At 44.8% G+C, this 19,629-nt stretch overlaps 4 protein-coding genes across 7 annotated transcripts in view; 2 read left to right on the forward strand and 2 right to left on the reverse strand.

The window, feature by feature from the left end:
- Nucleotides 1-413: 413 nt before the first annotated feature.
- On the reverse strand, nucleotides 414-1,763 carry LOC117143356 (nucleoporin Nup43). The gene is made up of 2 exons (XM_033308029.1): nucleotides 1,398-1,763; nucleotides 414-1,332 (listed from the first exon to the last, which is right to left on the reverse strand). Exons 1-2 carry the CDS (start codon nucleotides 1,678-1,680, stop codon nucleotides 539-541), a joined length of 1,077 nt encoding a protein of 358 aa, XP_033163920.1. The 5' UTR covers nucleotides 1,681-1,763; the 3' UTR covers nucleotides 414-538.
- Nucleotides 1,764-1,950: 187 nt separating this feature from the next.
- Nucleotides 1,951-3,841, forward strand: LOC117143357 (Werner Syndrome-like exonuclease). The gene is made up of 7 exons (XM_033308030.1): nucleotides 1,951-2,071; nucleotides 2,128-2,196; nucleotides 2,341-2,445; nucleotides 2,504-2,709; nucleotides 2,773-2,997; nucleotides 3,053-3,296; nucleotides 3,353-3,841. The coding sequence occupies exons 1-7, from the start codon at nucleotides 2,012-2,014 to the stop codon at nucleotides 3,506-3,508; spliced, it is 1,065 nt and encodes a 354-aa protein (XP_033163921.1). The 5' UTR covers nucleotides 1,951-2,011; the 3' UTR covers nucleotides 3,509-3,841.
- Nucleotides 3,842-3,858: 17 nt separating this feature from the next.
- Nucleotides 3,859-6,233, reverse strand: LOC117143354 (protein hemingway). The gene is made up of 5 exons (XM_033308027.1): nucleotides 5,832-6,233; nucleotides 5,157-5,759; nucleotides 4,374-5,101; nucleotides 4,150-4,309; nucleotides 3,859-4,087 (listed from the first exon to the last, which is right to left on the reverse strand). Exons 1-5 carry the CDS (start codon nucleotides 6,033-6,035, stop codon nucleotides 3,950-3,952), a joined length of 1,833 nt encoding a protein of 610 aa, XP_033163918.1. The 5' UTR covers nucleotides 6,036-6,233; the 3' UTR covers nucleotides 3,859-3,949.
- A 1,217-nt stretch (nucleotides 6,234-7,450) lies between these two features.
- LOC117144586 (patj homolog) overlaps nucleotides 7,451-19,629 on the forward strand; it is a 29,677-nt gene continuing 17,498 nt past the window's right edge. Inside the window, exons 1-3 of one of the 4 annotated variants that reach the window (XM_033309862.1) lie at nucleotides 7,451-7,664; nucleotides 12,183-14,386; nucleotides 14,438-15,373. In XM_033309862.1, the coding sequence (XP_033165753.1) occupies nucleotides 12,565-14,386; nucleotides 14,438-15,264 (2,649 nt within the window). In that variant the 5' untranslated portion in view covers nucleotides 7,451-7,664; nucleotides 12,183-12,564 and the 3' untranslated portion in view covers nucleotides 15,265-15,373. Of the gene's footprint in view, nucleotides 7,665-12,182; nucleotides 15,374-19,629 lie in introns of all 4 variants that reach the window. The other 3 variants (XM_033309863.1, XM_033309860.1, XM_033309861.1) reach the window with 3 other exon arrangements.

A 19,629-nucleotide genomic window follows, 5' to 3' on the forward strand; every position in this document is an offset into this window, starting at 1 on the left:
CTAACGATGTAATAATACTCATAACCCAAATCCGCATCCAAATGCAGTTAAAAATGCTCAAACAATACAAATCTGAGGAATCGCGGAGAATCGAACAAACGTAGGCGTAAGAGCTGCACTGTACATACTTATACATACTATATTTATTATATTCGCCTAGCTTAATATGCATTGAATCCAAGTTAGTTCATCCATTAAATAAGGTAGTTGAAAACACGCATAAATCTATTCCAAATTAGCCAACGAAATAGGATTTAAGTCGGATATGAGTACGAATCATAAGACCAAACAACACAGCAGCACCCAAAACGAGAATAATTAAATTGGAATTGCCAAGGCATGAAACCCATAAACACCTGTACACGAATATAGTTGTCCTAAGCTTAAACTAGACCTAGATGTAAGACAGGTGCTTTGATCTAAGCCAATTTTTGCGTATATAAAGAAAATAATAAATATACGAAATTTAAATACAATAGCTAATTGCAACAATTGAAATATTATATAATTTAAGTAAGGAATTCAAAAGGCTCCACATTTAAACAATATTATCCACTAGGTAAACGGCTTCTGTGTCGCCTCCGCAGACCAGACGACTTCCATGCACATCGAAGGAGTTGATGGACTTGCGAATGTTACTCAGCACTCCCTCCACATCCACCAGGGAGCGAACACGATCGCCAGACAACCAGGGGCTGTGTCCGTCCTTTGTATAGTCGCTCCCGAGAACTTTGTTCTCTGACCACATCCACACCTCGCCACCTTCTGCGGCGGTGAACAGTTTGCTGGGATCCTTTTGATGGAAGCCTATCTCGTTGATGGGACTTTTGTGGGCGCTGAGATAGGATGCGGGATAGCTAAGGTTTCGCATATCCCAGACGGTTATGGAACCCTCTTCGCTGCCGCAAAGCAGGATATGATGCTGCATCGGATGCTTGGCAAGGGACGAGACAAAGTTCGACTTGTCATCCTGGGAGGCCACCATAAAGGTGGTCTTCGGCTGCGCTTCAGTGGCCACTCGGCCATCCAGCACTCGGATAACACCCATCCTATTGGCAGTCACCAGTTCCTGCTGGCTGATATAGCAAATGGAAAAGAGCGCCATGCTGTCCGCCTCAATCTGTCGCTTCACCTGGCGCACATTTTCCACGGAGACGATGCTTACACACCCATCCTCGCCTGCGGTGGCGATATCCGTGCCGTAAGTAGAAAGATCGGTGCAGGGAGCGGGCTCCTGACTGCGTTGGAAGCAGTGCAGAAGTCCCGATCGGGACGTACGCTGCATCTGATCCTCCTCCACGGCTCGATGGACGTTAAACACGCTGAGATGACCTTGTTTGGTATTAAAATATACATTTATTCAGCTGAGTTTAGGATTGCTCGAACTTGAATCTAACCATCTGCACAGCTCACAGCCAGCGTGTCCTTGTCGACAAACTCCATGGCGGTCACATCGTCCTCCATTCTCACCTTGTCCATGCAGCGCGGTATCTGGTCCACATCCGAATCCGTGGCGGTGGCATATTGGTTCGATAGGAGCCGCCAGAGGCGCACGAAGTTCTGGTCCATGTCCCAGCTTCCAGTGACGAACCGTTCGCTCTGCTGCAGTTCCTCCGGCAGCCAGCGCACTCGGGACACCTTCTCGGATATGTAGTGCGTGGAAACGTTTGCAAAGGACATATTTTCGTTGGATTTAGCAGAGGATTCGCGATGTAAACAAAATAATGCGGCTTTCGAGTTGAGTGTGACCAGAGCAAAAATATCGCAATTTATCTTAGCGGGAAAATTAATCTGGTATCTATAAATTGGGCAGGGCTGGAAACAAAAATACCAAGCGAGCAAAAATATTGTGTCCCCTTGTTCCAAACTCCACCGTTCCTCCATCGCCGCACATATCGAGTGCCACAGTATTTTTGCGTACTGTGGTATTTACGAGCGTCTACCCCTCTATATTTTTGGCGGGAAACAATAGTAAACAAAGCATTTAGAAAACGGGAAAGCAACGCGGGTTATGGAAAGATATTTAACAAAAATGCCCATCAAATCAAAAGCTAATGAAGTTCCCAAGAAAGTAGGCTAATACACAATTTCATGCAGGGATGAAAACTAATTCAAAAGTATTTGTAGGAGGCGGTCGCCAAAAAGGAGACTCCCAAAGTGGCAAGGAAAGCTACAAAAAAGGATACTCCAAAAGAGGTTGGCATTTGTTTATTATTTAAATTTATTATTTAAAAAACTGCAAAAAGTAGGCTACTGCATTTTTCAAAACTACGAATCGTTCTTTGTATATCGTAAACAATAATAACTATATATATTATTTTACCCGATTAAATCTTGCAGTTGAAAGATAAAGAAAATGCTGGAGATGATAATACGCCAAAGCAAACGAAAGGAAGACCCGGCAGGCCGGCTGCCAAGCGAAAAAATCTGGATACTCCAGATGTGGTAAGCAACTAATGATATATTAAGTTTATATTGTGAAGAAGCACTAACAACTTTATAGAAAGCCGAGAAGATAGCGATGGAGGAAGAAAATCCGCCCAAGCGCCGGAGTTCCAGGCTGACCAGAAGCACTCGTTCAATGGCAGAGGATGGGTCTCCATCACCGGAGAAGGAGAAGCCCGAAAAGCTTCCATTTATTAAATACAAGGGTGCTATCAAGTACTTCACGGAGAGCCATGATATTGCAGCCTCTGCTGACGATGTTTTGTAAGTCAAAGAGTTAACTTATTTCTTATTGGTTATTAATAAGCATTAAAATTCAAAACGTAGGCAATGGGTGGAAAAGCAGAAAGATGACGTAGTGCCCATGGCATTCGACATGGAGTGGCCCTTCTCTTTCCAAACGGGACCTGGAAAGTCTTCCGTCATCCAGATATGCGTGGATGAAAAGTGCTGCTACATTTACCAGCTGACTAATGTGAAGAAACTGCCTGCGGCCCTGGTGGCCCTTATCAATCATCCCAAAGTGCGATTGCATGGCGTGAACATAAAGAAGTTAGTTGCACAAAGGAAAAATCCATGTGGATAAATAAAATCTGTTATTTTCCAGCGATTTCCGAAAGCTGGCACGTGACTTCCCCGAGGTTACAGCCGAACCACTGATAGAGAAATGCGTGGACTTGGGTCTTTGGTGCAATGAGGTCTGTGAGACCGGCGGGCGCTGGAGCTTGGAGCGATTAACCAACTTTATAGCCAAGAAGGCCATGGACAAAAGCAAGAAGGTGCGCATGAGCAAGTGGCATGTCATTCCGCTGGACGAGAATCAACTGATGTACGCCGCCATCGATGTCTATGTAAGTTGATACTTACTTTTCTAGACAATTTCGATCAATTTTAGTTTCCTTTTCAGATTGGTCAGGTTATCTATCGCGAATTGGAACGCCGCGAGAAGGTCAAGATTAAAAATGAAGAAGAGTTCAAGGAAAAGAACGGAGATGCTGCCTTTAAAGCAATGAAAACATTGGGAGAGACATTTCTCACCAAGATCAACGAGGTGACTCTGTAGTTTTTCTTAGAAGTTTCAGATATGCCATCTAATTCGTTTTACCTTTTTAAATATTTTCGCCTTCTTTCATTTATTTTCGGGAGTTCTTCTTAGTTTAATTTGTTACCAACGTGTTGCAAAATAATTGTTACATTTAATATTGCTATCCAATTCGATTATTGATTAGGATTAACATTTATAGAATTGTTTATACCTAAATGTACAAATTATTAACACATTTTGATGCATTGACTTTGATCGGAACGAAATTTTACTAGAACTATACATTTTTGCATGAATTATTTACCGATCCTAGTTGGTTTACAAATTCCCTTAAAATTATTTATAGATAATACAGTTTTCTACATTTTTCAACTTGCAATAAATTTTAATTTTGTAAATTCGCATTAAACACTTTTAATTACTTAATGAACACAGTTGGAGCTGCCCGTGGAGGAGGCGTCACTTGAATTGCGGTCGCCGGGTGCCGATGGCCTCCAGTTTCCGCTTGAGCAGATCGTTGTCCAGGTCGATCTGGCGCTGATTCTTCTTCCGGTTTACAGCAGCGCTGGTGAGTCGCGGCGCCGGAGGTGTCTGTCGCTGTATGACATTGTAAAGGAAGAGGTTTTATATTGGACAGAAGTTCTACATTATGTACTCACCTTCTCGGGCCCATTGATCTTTATACTACTAGTGCTGGCCTTGATCGTCGCCGTGGGCTTCACAGTCATCATCTTGCGCAGAAGAATCTGATTCTGGCGCTCGATCTCGCGCACTTGGGGATTCGTAAAGCTAAAGCTTTTGCGCCCAAGGTTTTTATAGCTATGCAGATGGATAGTTTTTAGTTTTATATAATATAAATTGTAATATATTGTAATTTACTTACTTAATCTTATCATTGGAGCAGCGGGAACGCGACACATTGATTTGATACTCGCAACCGTCGCTGTTGAAGGTGCTTGGAGTTCCGCTAACCGCTCGCCTGTTGAACTCCATTGGTTTGCGCTGCTGTGGATGCCTCATGAGTCCGTCGCCCTGGCCACATTCGTCTACGAGGTAGCCTTCGCCCATTCCCATGTCCATGCCGACGTTCGATGCCAGGTCATGTGGCAACTCGTGACCCAAATCCAGTTCCTGCTCGTGTTCGATTAAATCCGATTCCGAGGGACATCTGCATTTGGGTCTGAGTAGCTTGGAAGATCGTGTCGTGAGTAGTGCCTCTTGAGAACGCTCCATCCGCATTCTCAGGGGGCGAATTCCTCCACCCAAGCTCCTGGCACTGGTCATAGTCGTTTCCGTCATCGATGACATCTCGGATTCAGTATCCCCTCGCCTGTCACTACGTTGCTGCAACATCTCCGTGGCCATGGCAAGCTGCTCGAAGGCTTGGCTATTTGGCGCTCCTCCATTGATCTGGAACGACTTCATGATCAATTCCGACATCTGGGTCATCTGCTGCTCCAGGTACCGAACCCTAGCTAGATCGGGCTTTGATGTTGGCAACGAATCACAACTATTTAAAAGTGCATTGTGGCTATGCATGTGATCTTCTATTTGATCTTCCGGTTCTTCCTGCTCTTTTAGCGATTCCGAATCCTTTGTAGTAACTGGTTGCTGTGAGTAGATGTTTAATTATCTGTAGTGAGATATTATCTAATTCATTACTTACCTGCTTTCGTAATCTGGGAGACTCCGCCAAGGTGTTGTCTGTTTCGTCTCCTGCTGCACACATGGTGGCCACACTGTGCTCACTACTGTTGTCACTGGCATCCACCAGCGAAACAATGTCCTTCTGGGCCGGTGGTATCTCCTTCTGAACCGGCTTTTCGCACACAGCTGTTACAATTGGTTCATCCTCCTCCAGCTGCTCCACTTCCACATCCGTGCCCTCATCCTCGTCGCTCTCGTCGGCGGACTGACGACCCATGGAACCATCGCTTTGGGCGTCGTCTTCGTCTCCTGGAATTTCTTCCTCCTCTTCTTCGATTTCCTCGACTTCAGCATCCTCGTCATCATTCTCGTCATCGATCTCGTCATCATCCTCGTCATCAACCTCGTCATCATCCTTGTCCTCATCCTTAACCCGGGAATGGGCACTGCCTGGCATCAGAGTTCGCACTGAGGGCGTTTCATCCTCCGGAGGCGTGTCCATTCGCAGACTTAGTTGATTTACCTCGGCTACCGTCTTGGTGATGACCACTTGGCTTTCGTCATCGGAGGAGGAACTCAGGTAGGACACCATTCGGACGCCCAACTGGCGACGGGCGTGTGGCTGTGGGCGCGATGCAGTTTGCGGATTAAGGCTGAACTCGGAAATAGTCAGCTCCTGTAGAGGAGGACTTACGTTGCCGTTAAAAAACTCGGCTTTCACATCGCTCTCGCTTTGGGTGTCGCTCTCCTCCAACAGAAGAGCGTCACTTGGATTTGACACCTCTGGCTCGATATACTCAACCTCTTCTTCCTCCACCTCCACCTCCGACTCCGAGTCCTCCTCGAAGGACTCCTCTGCATAGGACTCTTCATCTGAGTGTTCTGCAGCCCCTGACATCCTGTATGCGTATCCTTCGTCGGTTTTCTGATTAAGTTCCTTTCGTCGTTTGTGGTGTATTTTGTTTTTTTGGGGGATTAGCGTTGTCACCCGTGTGTTTTTCTGTAGTTTGTACTGAGAACTGCCGAAACTCCTAGGGCGTTCAAACTTTGAATTTTGATTCCAGCTTGAGTAGTTGCTATTTGTTCACTGAGTTTGATTTTGCAGCCATTTCGATGCGCTCATATGATTGACACCTTTGCGCCCACATTGGGGCAGGTGCTCCTCCATCTCCGGTCTACCCCAAGTTGGAAAAACTGTGCGCATACCGCGCTTCTCGGCTCAACTTTGGCTCCTTGGTTGCCTTGCGGTGGCGCTGCCAACCGTCGACTGGAGCTCAGGTGAGCGGAGTCCGCATGCCCACCACTACCCCCACGTCGCAGCACCCACCACTTGACACCTGGGCACTTATTTATTCTAGCCAGCGGTTGTCCTGGACAACGGAGCAGGCGCAGGCGGTTTGTTGTTGGTTGCCTCAGCAGCACTTTGCCGGCTTTTGTTGCGTTAATTATGGAAAACACTGAATAAATTAACCAACAGCACTAGCAATTGGTATAATTGATATTTCCGAAACAATACAAAAGTTATACAGAATTATAATTATAATTAGCTGAATTATTTTTTAAAGAACCGGCTTTGAGCTGCGAAACCTTAAACACTATCCAGCAAGGATATAAAATATTGATTTGATTTTATATATTACTTATTTATTAGTTTTAGAATTACAAGTTTAAAGTCCAATGATTCATATGCTTAATGACTTAAAAGTTAAGAAACAAACAAAAATAGTTATAGAAATTGAAGATTGGGTTTTCTAACTTTGGCATAAATTAATTATTATTATTATTATTATTATTATATAGTGTAACAATAAACTCTGAACAAGAAATATTAATCCTTGTTATAGTAATAATATAAATCTTGGTGAATTTTCTTTTTTTTACTTAGTAAGCTAAAACATTATTTCTTGCTATGAATTTTCAAATATCGTAAGCAAATAAGAATCCCCCTTAGCTCCATGTGGCGCCGCCTCTGTGGTCAGGAACTTGCGCTCCAGCACATTCTCTCCCACGCTCAGCGACTCCATTCTCGGGTTATTTTCTCTCAGTGCCTCTCCCGAAATCTGACAGTTGAATGAAAGGCGAAGCGGCGTCGAAATCCGCCGCCTGCCAGTTGCAAATTGTAAATATTGCGAGCGGCGATGGCAGTGCTCCCGAATCGCTGCTCCGAATCCTCTCCACAGTCATGTGGCCAGGCGGCAGTGCGCATGGGCGTTGAGAGTGGCCCCCTCGTGGGTACGATTCCCCCCTGGATTTCCTCGCTTTGAGCGAAGCGGCTGCTGTTGGCCAGCGGGCAATTCATTTGGCCAAGAAGCTTCGTGGCGTGCGGGCGTGTTACTGAGCCGGAAAATGCGCGCGTAAACCGTGATAGATGTGTGTGAAAATTGTGGCCCGCAACGGGAAAATTGGCAGAGCAAACCAGCAAGTGTGTAGCGTGCCATGTGCCTGTGTTTGTGGAGTGCGTGAATGAAGTGGCACGGTATCGTAGCGGAAATCGTTTGCTGGCCCATCGACTGGCCAGCCAGTGCGGGTAATTAGCCTGGCTAAGAAAAGTCAACAACTAGGCCAACTGAATAACCGGTGCCAAGCCCTCCAAGCGTCAACGGCTTTAAAAACGCTCACGAAAGAAACGAGTGGAACGTGCGGCGTATACGCAATATGGGCTTGTTAAATCCAGCTCAAGAGTGGAATAAGCGGCGTATACGCAATCTTGGCCAGCTTTAATAAACGCAACATACGGCGAATACGCAATAACCAGGCAAATTCTGCTTCCGTTCGCCGTTTTAGTTGTTTAATCAATAGCAAATAGTTGAGGGAAGTTTCACTTTTTGGCAGTCGCTCTCGCCTTTGTCCTTTGCATGCGTTGATGTTCCTTTGCAACAGTCGCCTAAGTAATTGCAAATTGCGTGCCGCAAGTTTACAAGTTATTTCCGTTTCCTCGCTCGCTCTCCCTCTCTCTTCCGCGCCCCATCTCTCTTTTTGGGCTGCAGCAATTTGGCTAAGAGCTTGTGATGTCGAAGGGGGCTGCGGGGGCGGCTAGGTGGGTCAAAAGGCGCAGCCACACGACACCAGCAAACAGCCGCAGCCGCCAACCCACAACCCACAATCTGCAACCTACAACCTGAGACCTACGACTCGAACCACCAACGCGGCCAAGAGCCGCAGTCAATGCGGCTAGACCAAGAGCTCCAGCTCCGGCATCCGCAAGTCTTGGCACGGATCGGCTTGGCCATGGTTGGATGGAAGCACATCCGTTAAGCCGCCAAATACCCTGTAATTGCAAAGAGTTGTGGTAGTAAGAGCACTGCGTTTAAACAAATAGCACTGCGTTTAGAAATTAACTTAATAGCTATAATTAGTAAACCAGATGTGTTGCCAAAATGTTGTGAATAACAGAAAAAATAGTGAATCGCCGTCGGATTTTTCTTTCGATTTACGAACCACATTGTTTATTTAGTTTTTTGTTAACTTCAGCAGCCTGATGTTTTTGCTCAAACAAATTGTGCTACAAAACAATAAAATATAAAACATAAATAGCACGGTCATCATTTTTTGAAGGAAATGAATTTAATAAATTTATTATCATTTTAATTGATGCATCCTACGTGCAACAAACTTTGCTTTTGCTCGCTAAATCATTTTGCGGTTGTGGCTCGAATGTTCAGTGAAAGCGAAACGCGATAAAGTTTACCATTTAAATAGCATTTTTTATGGGCATTTCAGTTTACTTTAATTGTTAACCAAAATAAACTTGTATATTTGATAGGGTTTTGAGTGCTTTGGTTGTTTTTATAGGGTACTAAACTTTTTAAAAATGTCTGTTTTTTTTAAGTAAATATATGTTCACTTAGAAGTTTAACGTAAAGGGGAAAACCCCATTTTGACATATTCCCACTTTTGGTTTTAACATGGCTAAGTTTCAAGGGTATGCAGAGCTTCGTTTTCGACTTGGGCTTAACCTTCCTCGTCGCCGCTCTATTTTTTTTTGCTTATCGATTTTCGACGCTTGACTGACGTCGGGACTTTTGGGCCAAAACTCGAGCCGTGAGCCGGCTAATAATGCTCAGTAGGTCAGCGCCGCGGCAGTTTGAAGTGCGTTAGAAGCAACAGTGGCCAACGGCGGGCTGAAACGAAATGGAAAACTGGCGCACAGGCACATTTACAGCCCAGAAAGAGATGGGGCGAGCTAAGCGAGCGAGAGGGGAGACCGAACCGCTGGCTCTACTTGAGGCGTACAAAAATAGCAGCTTGGTGGCTCACACACACACTCTTCTTCAACTTCAAACGCGCTTGGCCTACTTTTCCGGGTAATGGGCTTGGGACGTCAACTGCTGCTGGTCCTGTTCCTCCAGCTACGTCCCAGCTCACTTGGCTCCTCCTTGCCACAGACCACTTTCCAGTGCCTCCGACCGCCGCAACCAAGTTAAATGAAGCACACTCGCAAGTGCATGGAGAAAAACAAAGGAACCGAAATAGGGAAAGGCACTTTTATTGTTTATCTGCAATGTTTTACTCATTACTTTTTGAAAACTGCATTACCTTCAGTTTCCACAAGACTTTTAGATGTTTTTTTTAAATATATGTATATGTGGAATATTCTTAAACAAAAGCGGTAAATGAGAGTAAGCAGTTTAAGTTATTTATTTAAAAGTTTGCACATTTTGGAATAGGTAAAGAACATCTTAATTATTTTCCATATGACTTTATTAACCAAATAGCTGGAATTTGAGGCACTTAACTTTTCTCGGTGTAAAATCCTGGGGGTGGTGTTCCCACCGAAGCAAATGACCAAACCGAAGGCACAGAGTGAAAAGTTGCGGTGGTAGGGAATCGGGTGAGAGTGAGTAGCGAGGAGGAGGACTCAGAACAAGCGGCGTTAATCATACGCATCGTGCGCCAATCCGTGTCCTGCGAATGCAAAGTCAATCAGCGTTTAATTGACAGCTGCAGTCACTGCCAGATACGGCCAACAATGGCTCCCGATCCCCGAAAGCCGCCCATCGAGCGCACTCGGAAACAACAATTAAACCGGCAACCTACTGAACAGGATTTGGTTTCGGTTACGCTCCTGCGTCCTGCTGCTATGGCGCAGGACATTAGTGCTCCTCCGGCGAGTGGTGGTCTCCATCGAACAAAGTCCGTTTGGGAAGTATTTTTGATTAATGATTTCAGGCAAACGTTGGCGTGAGAGTTGTGTGCTCACACTGTAAATATGAAGTAGTTAATTAAATAGAGGAAATATACTTTGACTTAATGAAGAAATTTTAAGAAATTCCATAATTTACTAGTACTCACATAACAAACATAATTTAAAGCTAAAACAGGCAGAATTAGATGGGATTTATGATCTGAATCTTAAATCTACCATGCATAATTTTGATTAATATATTAATAAAAACGTCATTTTTACTTCGCTTTTTTTTAACACTAACATGTTTTTAATCTCTTTAAGCGCTTTATTTTATTTACTCTTTAACTGCTTTTAAACCCATGCTATAAAAAAACAAAATAACGACTTTGAGCCAAAAAAAAAAAAAACAATTACAAATTTGATTAGAAATGCTTACTTGCATAGAATTACAAAAATTTATTTGATAAAATATCATTGAACATAGTCATGAAAAAAGACTAATTGCCTGGAAAAACTTTGTTGCTGAGTTGTTGGTTGGTTGGTTACACAGAATCAACATTTTCATTTCGACCACACGATTAGTTGTATTGCCTGTTTCTTCTGACCGGAGAGAAAGCGGAAAATTGGTATCACCCCCTGGCCGCCGCATCTTACCAAGGCTTCCGCCCCTCCAATTATTAGCCATATGGCTGTCAGAGATTCGTGGCAGTTGCTGCGGCAGCTCGAAACTTATCGCTCGATTGCAGATTGTTTCTCGGCTGCCAAGACGGCGCCGCAAAGTATGCAGCACCAAGTAGTCGCAAGTTGGCTCCTCCTCCCTCCTCCCACGCCACGTCCTTTCCCCTCTCGAGGCTCATATCATGGCATTTTCCAATTAGAACTGCCTTTTGGCCTGGCCAAGAGGCAAATGGGTGGGTTGGGTTGGGTTGGGTTGGGGTGAAGCGGGACTGGTGCCAAACATGCGTGGCACGTGAGCTGCAAAGGTAAAAACTTCTCGTTTCCCATGTGCGTGTGTGTGCATGTAAATTACAAAATCGTGCAAAAAAGGTGCCATTAAAAAGGCAGAAGGAGGCAAAAAAAATGAACACAACAGCCACCCAACACACAAATGCGAACTTTAAAAGAACATCGAGTTGTGCATACCCTAGCGAACCTGTTCAAACATTAATGTGGGCAAAAAACAAATGAAAAAACAACTTTCTAGCTGAAGGCTCACTTATTAAATTTTCCAAAATAAAAATGAGAAACATGGGTAAAATTCTTGTTGTTCCAAGCAATTCCCAACTGATTTAAGCAGAATTTTTATAATATTATTTGGTAATCTAAAAAACCCTTAATATTTACTAAAATGACACAGTAACTTGCTTTGAACTTGACACAAATTATTTAATTTTAATTTATAATCCAAATGAATCTTGCAATAAATGCAAGTTTATTTTAATAAATTGTTTATATTTATAATCCACTAGGCAGAGCTAAACGTTGGTTAAAAAACAATACATCATATATATTGCACTTGAAATATATCCCTTTTGAGCTATACAAAAACCCGTTGCAACATTTTAAATATTTTGTTTTTGTTATTATCAGCAGCATTATCCGAGTGTAAATTGATTAGAATGTGGTTGGCTTAAGATCCCATTTATATACCTCAAACAAGAGTATTGGCAAGGAACGTCGAATGGTATGCCTGGCAGGGCAGCTATTCAAATTCTCGCTTCACGCCCGTGCTACGCCGCTGTCTCTTCTTTTTGTCCCCGCTCGCATTGCGTATACGCCGCGTATCCCAAACACACACACACAGACACACACTCTGCAGTGCGTTACGCATACGCCACCTATTCCGCGTATTGCGTATACGCCGCGTACTCCACCCTATTTTGATGCGAAGTGCGTGCGTGTGCTGCATAATTACAGGTGCGCTGTGCTGTTGCGGTCGTGGATGATGCGGCTGGAGCTGGCGGTGCCAGGAGCACAGTTCCCGGGCCATAATTGTCGGTTGAATGACTCTCGATGCGATAGCAATAACAGCAAAATCAGCTGCTCCGGCAACCATAATATTCATCACGCTCGTTCCATTTGACGGCGAGGAGGAGCAACAACGAACAATTGCCAACAGCACCACCGCTAAATTTTGGACACAATCATAAATGCGACATGTTAGCAAGGGCAAAGCGAACGGAAAACACACAACAGGAACAACAGCAACAACAACAACAACAACTATCGTCAGCAACATTTAATAAAACTACAAAGAGAAAAGGGCGACCCACGGCAGCAGAATTAGCTGGGGGAAAAGATGGTTCTCAGCACCGAATGGTCACAGGTGGAGGTCATCGATCTGATCAACGATGGCAACGGCTTGGGCTTCATCCTCGTGGGCGGTCGCAGTACCGGTGTGGTGATCAAGGCCCTAACGCCCGGGGGCGTGGCCGAGCGGGACGGCCGACTGCAGCTGGGCGATCATCTGCTGCAGATCGGCGAGGTCAATCTGCGGGGCTTCAGCTCGGAGCAGGTGGCAACAGTTCTTCGTCAGACCGGAGCTCAGGTGCGTCTGATAGTGGCGCGGCCGGTGGAGCCGACGGCCATCGATTACCAAACGCTGGCCTGTCAGGCGCCGATTATACCAACTAAGCTCCTCTCCGACCCGGAAGAACTGTCGCGCCATCTCTTCCAGAATCCGAGTTTTGCAACTGCTGCCGCAGCCGCCGCAGCCGCAGCAGCAGCGGCAGCAGCAGCGGGCTCCGGCAGCGACGGCGATGTCGGCGGCGGCGGCGTCTTGGATGTGGCCAGCTTGGTGGGTCTGGTGCGCGGCGGTCCCGCCGAGGGCACGGAACTGTCTGCCGTGGAACCGCAACCAAGTGCGGCGGTGCTTCAGCTTCAACAACTGTCCGAGCTGGCCGGCGATCTGGCTGACTTCCCACTGCCTCCGATCCCGGGTGGTGGAGGCCACTCGACGCTCACGGACTCCAATGCCGGCCAACGCCCCTGCCCGCGTCTGGATCTGGATATAGTGCCCTTCTCGATACTATCGCCGCCGCCACGTCCCGCCCTGCAGATGCTGCCCCTGGAGACCCAATGGCGATGCGTTCAGGATCAGAACCAGCACATTGAGACTGTGATAGCCGACAGCAAACGCAAGCTGTTGGCCAACGAAGATGGCGGATCCGGTTCGGCGTCGGGTTCCGGTTCCCCCGATTCCTACATGGACTCCCCGGAAACGGAAACGTACGTGGTGGAGCTGCACAAGAATGTCTATGGCCTGGGTATCACGGTGGCCGGATATGTATGCGAGGAGGAGGATCTATCGGGTATATTCGTGAAGAGCATAATTGAGGGAAGTGCCGCGGAGACAAGTGGTCAGATCCAGATCAACGATCGCATTGTGGCCGTGGATGGCAGATCCCTATCCGGCGTAACCAACCATCAGGCGGTGGAACTGCTGAGGAACACCGACATAGTTGTTCATCTGACTCTGGAACGATTCCTCAGAGGCAGAAAGTATGAACACTTGCAAGTGGCCCTGACCGAAATCAAAGGAACATCTGCTCCCTCCGGCCTAGATAGGAGTCAAGATAAGGACCAGGACCAGGAGTCGCAGCTATCCATGCCTGGGTCCCCGTCGATAGCCACGTTAAGTTGGCTGCCACCCAAGTCACTGGATGCCGATTCCATAGCCACCGAAGGCGATGAGGCCGTGGAGGCGGAGTATGTGGGCATTTCGGGAGCCGAGGATGAGTTCATTGAGCTCCCCTCCCGGGACACCGTCGAATCGAACATGTCGCACGTGCTGGACCGCAGTGATCACAGTGGAGGCGTCACCAAGGATCAGGCGCCCAGGATCAGTCCGATAGCGCCGCTAACGAATGGGCGCAGCTTAATCCTGGCCGATGACAGTGGCAATGACACCGATGAGCAGTGTCCAGAGCCGGAAACGGAAACGGCACAGGCCCGCAAAGGGTCAAAGCCGGAGACGGAGAGGGTCAAAGACCTTGGGGATACGGAAACGGATGCCGATCCCGATCCCGATCTCGATCCCGGCCAGATGCCAACGCCCACCAATGAGGCACCTGTGAAAGCGGCCAGCCCGACGGCCGCCTCGCTGCGCGTGGCCTGGAAAAGTGAGTTTCCCGACAGTGAAATTTTAGTTGCCGAAATAAATAAACTTTCAGGTCTAGGGATCAGCCTTGAAGGCACTGTGGACGTGGAGTGCGGCATTGAGAAGCGTCCGCATCACTATATACGCTCGATACTGGCCGACGGGCCGGTGGGGCGCCAGGGCATCTTGCGGCCGGGAGATGAGCTCCTCCAGGTGAACGAGCACAAGCTCCAGGGATTGCGACACATCGAGGTGGTTAAGATCCTCAAGGAACTGCCCGCCAGGGTTAAGTTGGTCTGCGCCCGCGGCACTCACGTTCCGTCGGTCATAAATACCTCGCAAAATCCGGAGGCCTTTGAGACTCGTAGCCTCTTGCCCGGTGGCCACCAGAGTCTCCAGAATCTGCTGAGCAAGGCCCAGTCGGAGAGCTCGCTCTACACGTCCAGCACGGCGACTTTAACGGATGCGGGAGCAGCGGCTGGAGGATCGGGGGGCACTGCAGGTGGAGGAGCTCGCTCCAAGTCACTAGAAAACGTTTCCGGCTTGGCTCTGTGGAGCTGCGAAGTGACCGCCGTCGATATAGAGAAAACGGAACAGGGCTTCGGCTTCTCCATTTTGGACTACCAGGATCCGCTGGACTCCGAGGGCAGTGTCATCGTTATTCGCGGCCTGATACGCGGTGGTGCTGCGGAGGCAACCAACGAGATTTATCCGGGCGATCGCCTCATGAGCGTCGGCGATCGCCTGCTCCAGGGCCTCGAGCTGGACGAGGCGGTGTCCATTCTGAAGGCCATGCCGCCTGGTCTCACGCGACTGGGCATCTGCAGACCACTCTCCGCCTCGGATAGCAATAGCAACAGCAACATAGCCTCGCCGCTGGGCGATTCGGCCAGCACATAGTGGCAGCCCCTTCCCGACGGCCATCAGGAGTCGGAGGCAGGACTGCAAGCGGAAATGGCAAGGCCACCGGAAGCGGAAACGGAACGGGAACTGGAGCAGTTCACACTGTGTGAGTACTTCTTTTTATTACAATTTCATTTTAGTTAGGAAAGCTTAGGAAAGTTATCTATATACATAATATTTACCTATAAAAATTAGAATAAAATCTATATAGAAATAGGAAAAGATGAATATGTATACTTATACTTATATTTTTAGGCCAGGAAATTAAATATCCTTAACTATTTAAATCTTGCGAGCTCTGCAAGAGTGGATTTATAAATTCAAGAAGCAGAAAACGGATATATATATATATATTTGTATCTGAATTTTTTGACTGATTGATGTCGCAGCTGTTGTCAGAAATCAATATGAACGCGAGTCGAGTTCTTATTAAATTGTCACCTGTCACACCTGTCGCCGATTGCCCCACACGACTTCTGCCTCCCCATCGACCCGAATGCAACTTTAATCAAGTGACTGTTTATTTTTGGGTTCTCGCGCATTTGTGAATACCTTTTTTTCGGATCAGAGAGCCCCAAGTCAATTTCCTGATATACCAGCTGATATTTATGAGATTTCCTCTTTAATTGTTGCCCCTGGTGACGCCCAAAAGCCATTTCAAAAGGTTACGCCCACCTGAGGAAAGCTACCAGAAAATGAATGTGAGTTGGCCCATTGTCAAGATGATGACCTCTTGATATGCTTTTGAAGTAGTTCATACGCCCAGTTTGTCTTCTTCTCGATTTTCATTGAATATACCTTTATATAAAGACGTATTGACCACAGGCTTTTCATGTGGCCAATTTGCAGACAAACCTTTAATTTAATGCCTGCTATTTGTCTGTATAAAAATGTTTGCCCAATTTCTCGGCCTATTTTTATGCTTGGGTAAAACTACCTTAGTTCGCTGGCAACTAAGTTAGGAGATAGTTATATATTTAATTTGAGATTTCCTCTTTAATTGTTGCCCCTGGTGACGCCCAAAAGCCATTTCAAAAGGTTACGCCCACCTGAGGAAAGCTACCAGAAAATGAATGTGAGTTGGCCCATTGTCAAGATGATGACCTCTTGATATGCTTTTGAAGTAGTTCATACGCCCAGTTTGTCTTCTTCTCGATTTTCATTGAATATACCTTTATATAAAGACGTATTGACCACAGGCTTTTCATGTGGCCAATTTGCAGACAAACCTTTAATTTAATGCCTGCTATTTGTCTGTATAAAAATGTTTGCCCAATTTCTCGGCCTATTTTTATGCTTGGGTAAAACTACCTTAGTTCGCTGGCAACTAAGTTAGGAGATAGTTATATATTTAATTTATCAAACTAAGAATTAGTTCATCATTATATTGAAAATAGAGACGCCGTGAAATCAAGTTAATATACTTTAAAGATGCTTTCAGCTGCCTTGGCAATTATTCTATTTATTATTTCAACTCATTGTATATTTGTTGCTAGTGAAAATTCCTTTAACAATTTCTCGTCTGTTATCCTGAATAATTCATGTAATAAGCTTAGCCACACCTCCCCCTCTGTGTTTAATTCATTAGGTTTGTAATTAAACAAGGACGAAATTGCAAGGCGTTTGACATATGCTGAAAACTTTTAATACCCAACACCTGAAATGTTGGGGCTTCCGGGAAGGGAGGAAAGGGAAAGTAAGTGTCTGCAAGGAGGCTGGTTTGGAAACTTTCACCCACAAATGCCAAGTTTGGTCCAGCCAGTTTTGGGGTCCTGCTTCTCACGCATAAATAATTTATGCGTAGATATAAATACAAAACTTTGACAAGCGGAGAGTCGAGCGCTGGACGAGGGATAAACTGAAGTTTACCACTAATCTCCTGAGCTCGACATTTTCCCTCCATGTTAACCTCATAAATAGTAATTATCTTAATTGGCTCTTGCCGTTCGCATTCATAACTTACGATTTGTCTGCCCGGTTGGCTTTGTTTAAAAAGTCATTATTTAGCAATAGTTGGTCAGCATATAGAATAAGGCTGCTCTGCCGTCTTGGCCAACTGGCAGTCCAGTTGGTCGATGATTTATGCATGCGGCGATAGCGAAAAGTTCCATTCCTTATATGTATAGAGTGGGATATATTTCAGGTGCGAATCAGTTGGTCTGGGAACCGCCACTTGGTTGAATAATAAAAGCTCGGCGAGCAATTATAAAAATGTTTGGTACATGTGCAAAGGCCGACGGGGAAATTCTTTATTCTCCAAAATATATACATATATTCACATATAGGTAAATACATATCGCACAGAAGCCGCACGAAGTTATATATGTATACCCGCGGATATTTATGCAAGTGTGTGTAAATATTTGGGTAGATAGTCGTTTGTTGTTGTTTGCCCGTTTAATTAATTGGCTATTAAAAGTGTTGAAAATTGAAAACAAAATTTAACGCCACTGCAGCAGCAGCATCAAAATAGCTTAGCCAATGGATTTTGTAGGTACAATCGGGAAAAATAGCTGAGCAGGCAAATCGTATCTATGAGATGGAAAATCAAATGGAAAATGTGAAATCGCGTGTAAGTGCAGGAATTAAATTACTATGTGTTTTATTCCATCAACTATAGTATGTGAGAACTGCAAAAAAAAAGGGAAAGTAATTTTCGCCGAGTCAATACTTGGGGCCATAATTCTGCCACAACAAACGAATTAAACGCCCCACAACAATCGCATGGATTCATTGTGTGTTCCATTGTTTATCATGGCAGACAAAATATTTACACAACCGAAATATAATATGCATAACAAACAACATTTTATTAAGGTATTATTTCAAAAAGTTTAGCACTGAATATTGTGGTACAGTTGAAAATTCCATTAAAATTCTAACACCTAACTAAGGCAATGAACCATACGAATATTTTACACTTTCAGGCGAAGTAGTTTCAAAATAAATGAGCTATTAAAAAAAATCGTTTCACTTATTTTTTCCATCATGCGAAACTAGTAGTACAGTAAAAGTCCTAATCAATGTATCAATTTAGAAAACTCACCAGTTTAAAATGCTGTAATTCCTTCTCGGTTTTTTGGCTGACTTTTAAATATAGTATATACTATTAAGTCTAGGTAATCGAAGCATATAATTGGGCATTATAATCCATGTAGGGACATTCATTTAAATGGAGCTACATTTTGAGCTGTTTTGCAACCATCTATGATAGTAATTTTATTCTTCTTGGAAGGCCTCCAATAGCATTTTCATAAATGAATCTTACGTCATGGCCCAGAATTTCCGAACCCGTGAATTGTTTATTGCTGGCAGCTTAGCAATCCTGATGCGCTGGCGTTGCATTTTAAATCAAATTAATGTAAACATCGGTTGCGATGTCAGGTTGGCCGGACAGTCGGCCAATTCATTGCTGCAGCGATAATAATGGCTCATAAGAACGACTGACAGAAGGCGGGCGAATTTGCATTTGTGGCATTGCAGTTGCACAAATGTAAATATGTGAATATGGAATATAGCAACATCATAATTCCACTGGCAACTTGTGTGTGATTAATGCTGAAGTTTCTGTTGCATTTGCATTTCCGTTTCAATTTGCTGATTGCTATAGAAATTGCCAAGGAATTTACTATTCATTAAAACATTTGATACATACCTAACTCAATTCGAAAAATGCCGATATTTTTGTAGGAATGCAAGTAATAGAACACACTCTTTGAAAAATTAAAAATATTTTCATAAATATGCTATGATTTTCTTTACTTATGGTATGAGTATTTGTCTAAACTGGCTGATTACAATAAAATATGGCCAAGATATCTACTATACATTAAAACATCAATTCCAAAAAGGCAGATATTATTGTTGGAATTTAAAGAACGTAAATAGTAAAAATATTTTCATAAATGTGCCATGGCTTGCTTTGCTCACTGTTTGAGTATATAAATATCTGCCTTATGCATTTTACGTAACAAAACGCAAGTGTTTCATTTCCTGCATTTAGAATTTTTTCATTAAAATGACTCTGGGCCTGATTGCCGTTTCTTCGAGCATATTTGCGCTTTACAAGTACAACAGACTGCAAAAATAATTACGGCAGAACAAAAAACTCATTAAAACGCATTGCACACACCGCAAACATATTGTGTGTGTGTATATATGTGTGTATGTATGCGTGTGTTTAAGTGAGCTTTCTAAATTTCCACAGCCTTGCCCGCGTCTCCGCCATTTCCACTTCCGTTTCCTTCGCCCAGGAGTGTCGGCCATGCATGGAAATCTATCAACGTCTGTGCCTGGGAGGCAGTCTCCCGGTTTTTCCACTGGAATGAATTCCTTGGTGCACAGAAAACAATTAGTATCGTC

The sequence above is a fragment of the Drosophila mauritiana genome, chromosome 3R (assembly GCF_004382145.1).
Source record: "Drosophila mauritiana strain mau12 chromosome 3R, ASM438214v1, whole genome shotgun sequence".
NCBI classification, from domain to species: Eukaryota; Metazoa; Arthropoda; class Insecta; order Diptera; family Drosophilidae; genus Drosophila; species Drosophila mauritiana.

Coding starts and splice junctions, on each gene's coding strand:
- LOC117143356 (XM_033308029.1), bottom strand. CDS start 1,680: ATGTCCTTTGCAAACGTTTCCACGCACTACATATCCGAGAAGGTGTCC. Junction 1,333..1,397: donor GGCTGTGAGCTGTGCAGATG/GTTAGATTCAAG, acceptor ATACCAAACAAG/GTCATCTCAGCGTGTTTAAC.
- LOC117143357 (XM_033308030.1), top strand. CDS start 2,012: ATGGAAAGATATTTAACAAAAATGCCCATCAAATCAAAAGCTAATGAA. Junction 2,710..2,772: donor GCCTCTGCTGACGATGTTTT/GTAAGTCAAAGA, acceptor TTCAAAACGTAG/GCAATGGGTGGAAAAGCAGA. Junction 2,998..3,052: donor CATGGCGTGAACATAAAGAA/GTTAGTTGCACA, acceptor GTTATTTTCCAG/CGATTTCCGAAAGCTGGCAC.
- LOC117143354 (XM_033308027.1), bottom strand. CDS start 6,035: ATGTCAGGGGCTGCAGAACACTCAGATGAAGAGTCCTATGCAGAGGAG. Junction 5,760..5,831: donor CCGAGTTTTTTAACGGCAAC/GTAAGTCCTCCT, acceptor TCGCGCCCACAG/CCACACGCCCGTCGCCAGTT. Junction 4,088..4,149: donor AGATCAATGGGCCCGAGAAG/GTGAGTACATAA, acceptor AATGTCATACAG/CGACAGACACCTCCGGCGCC.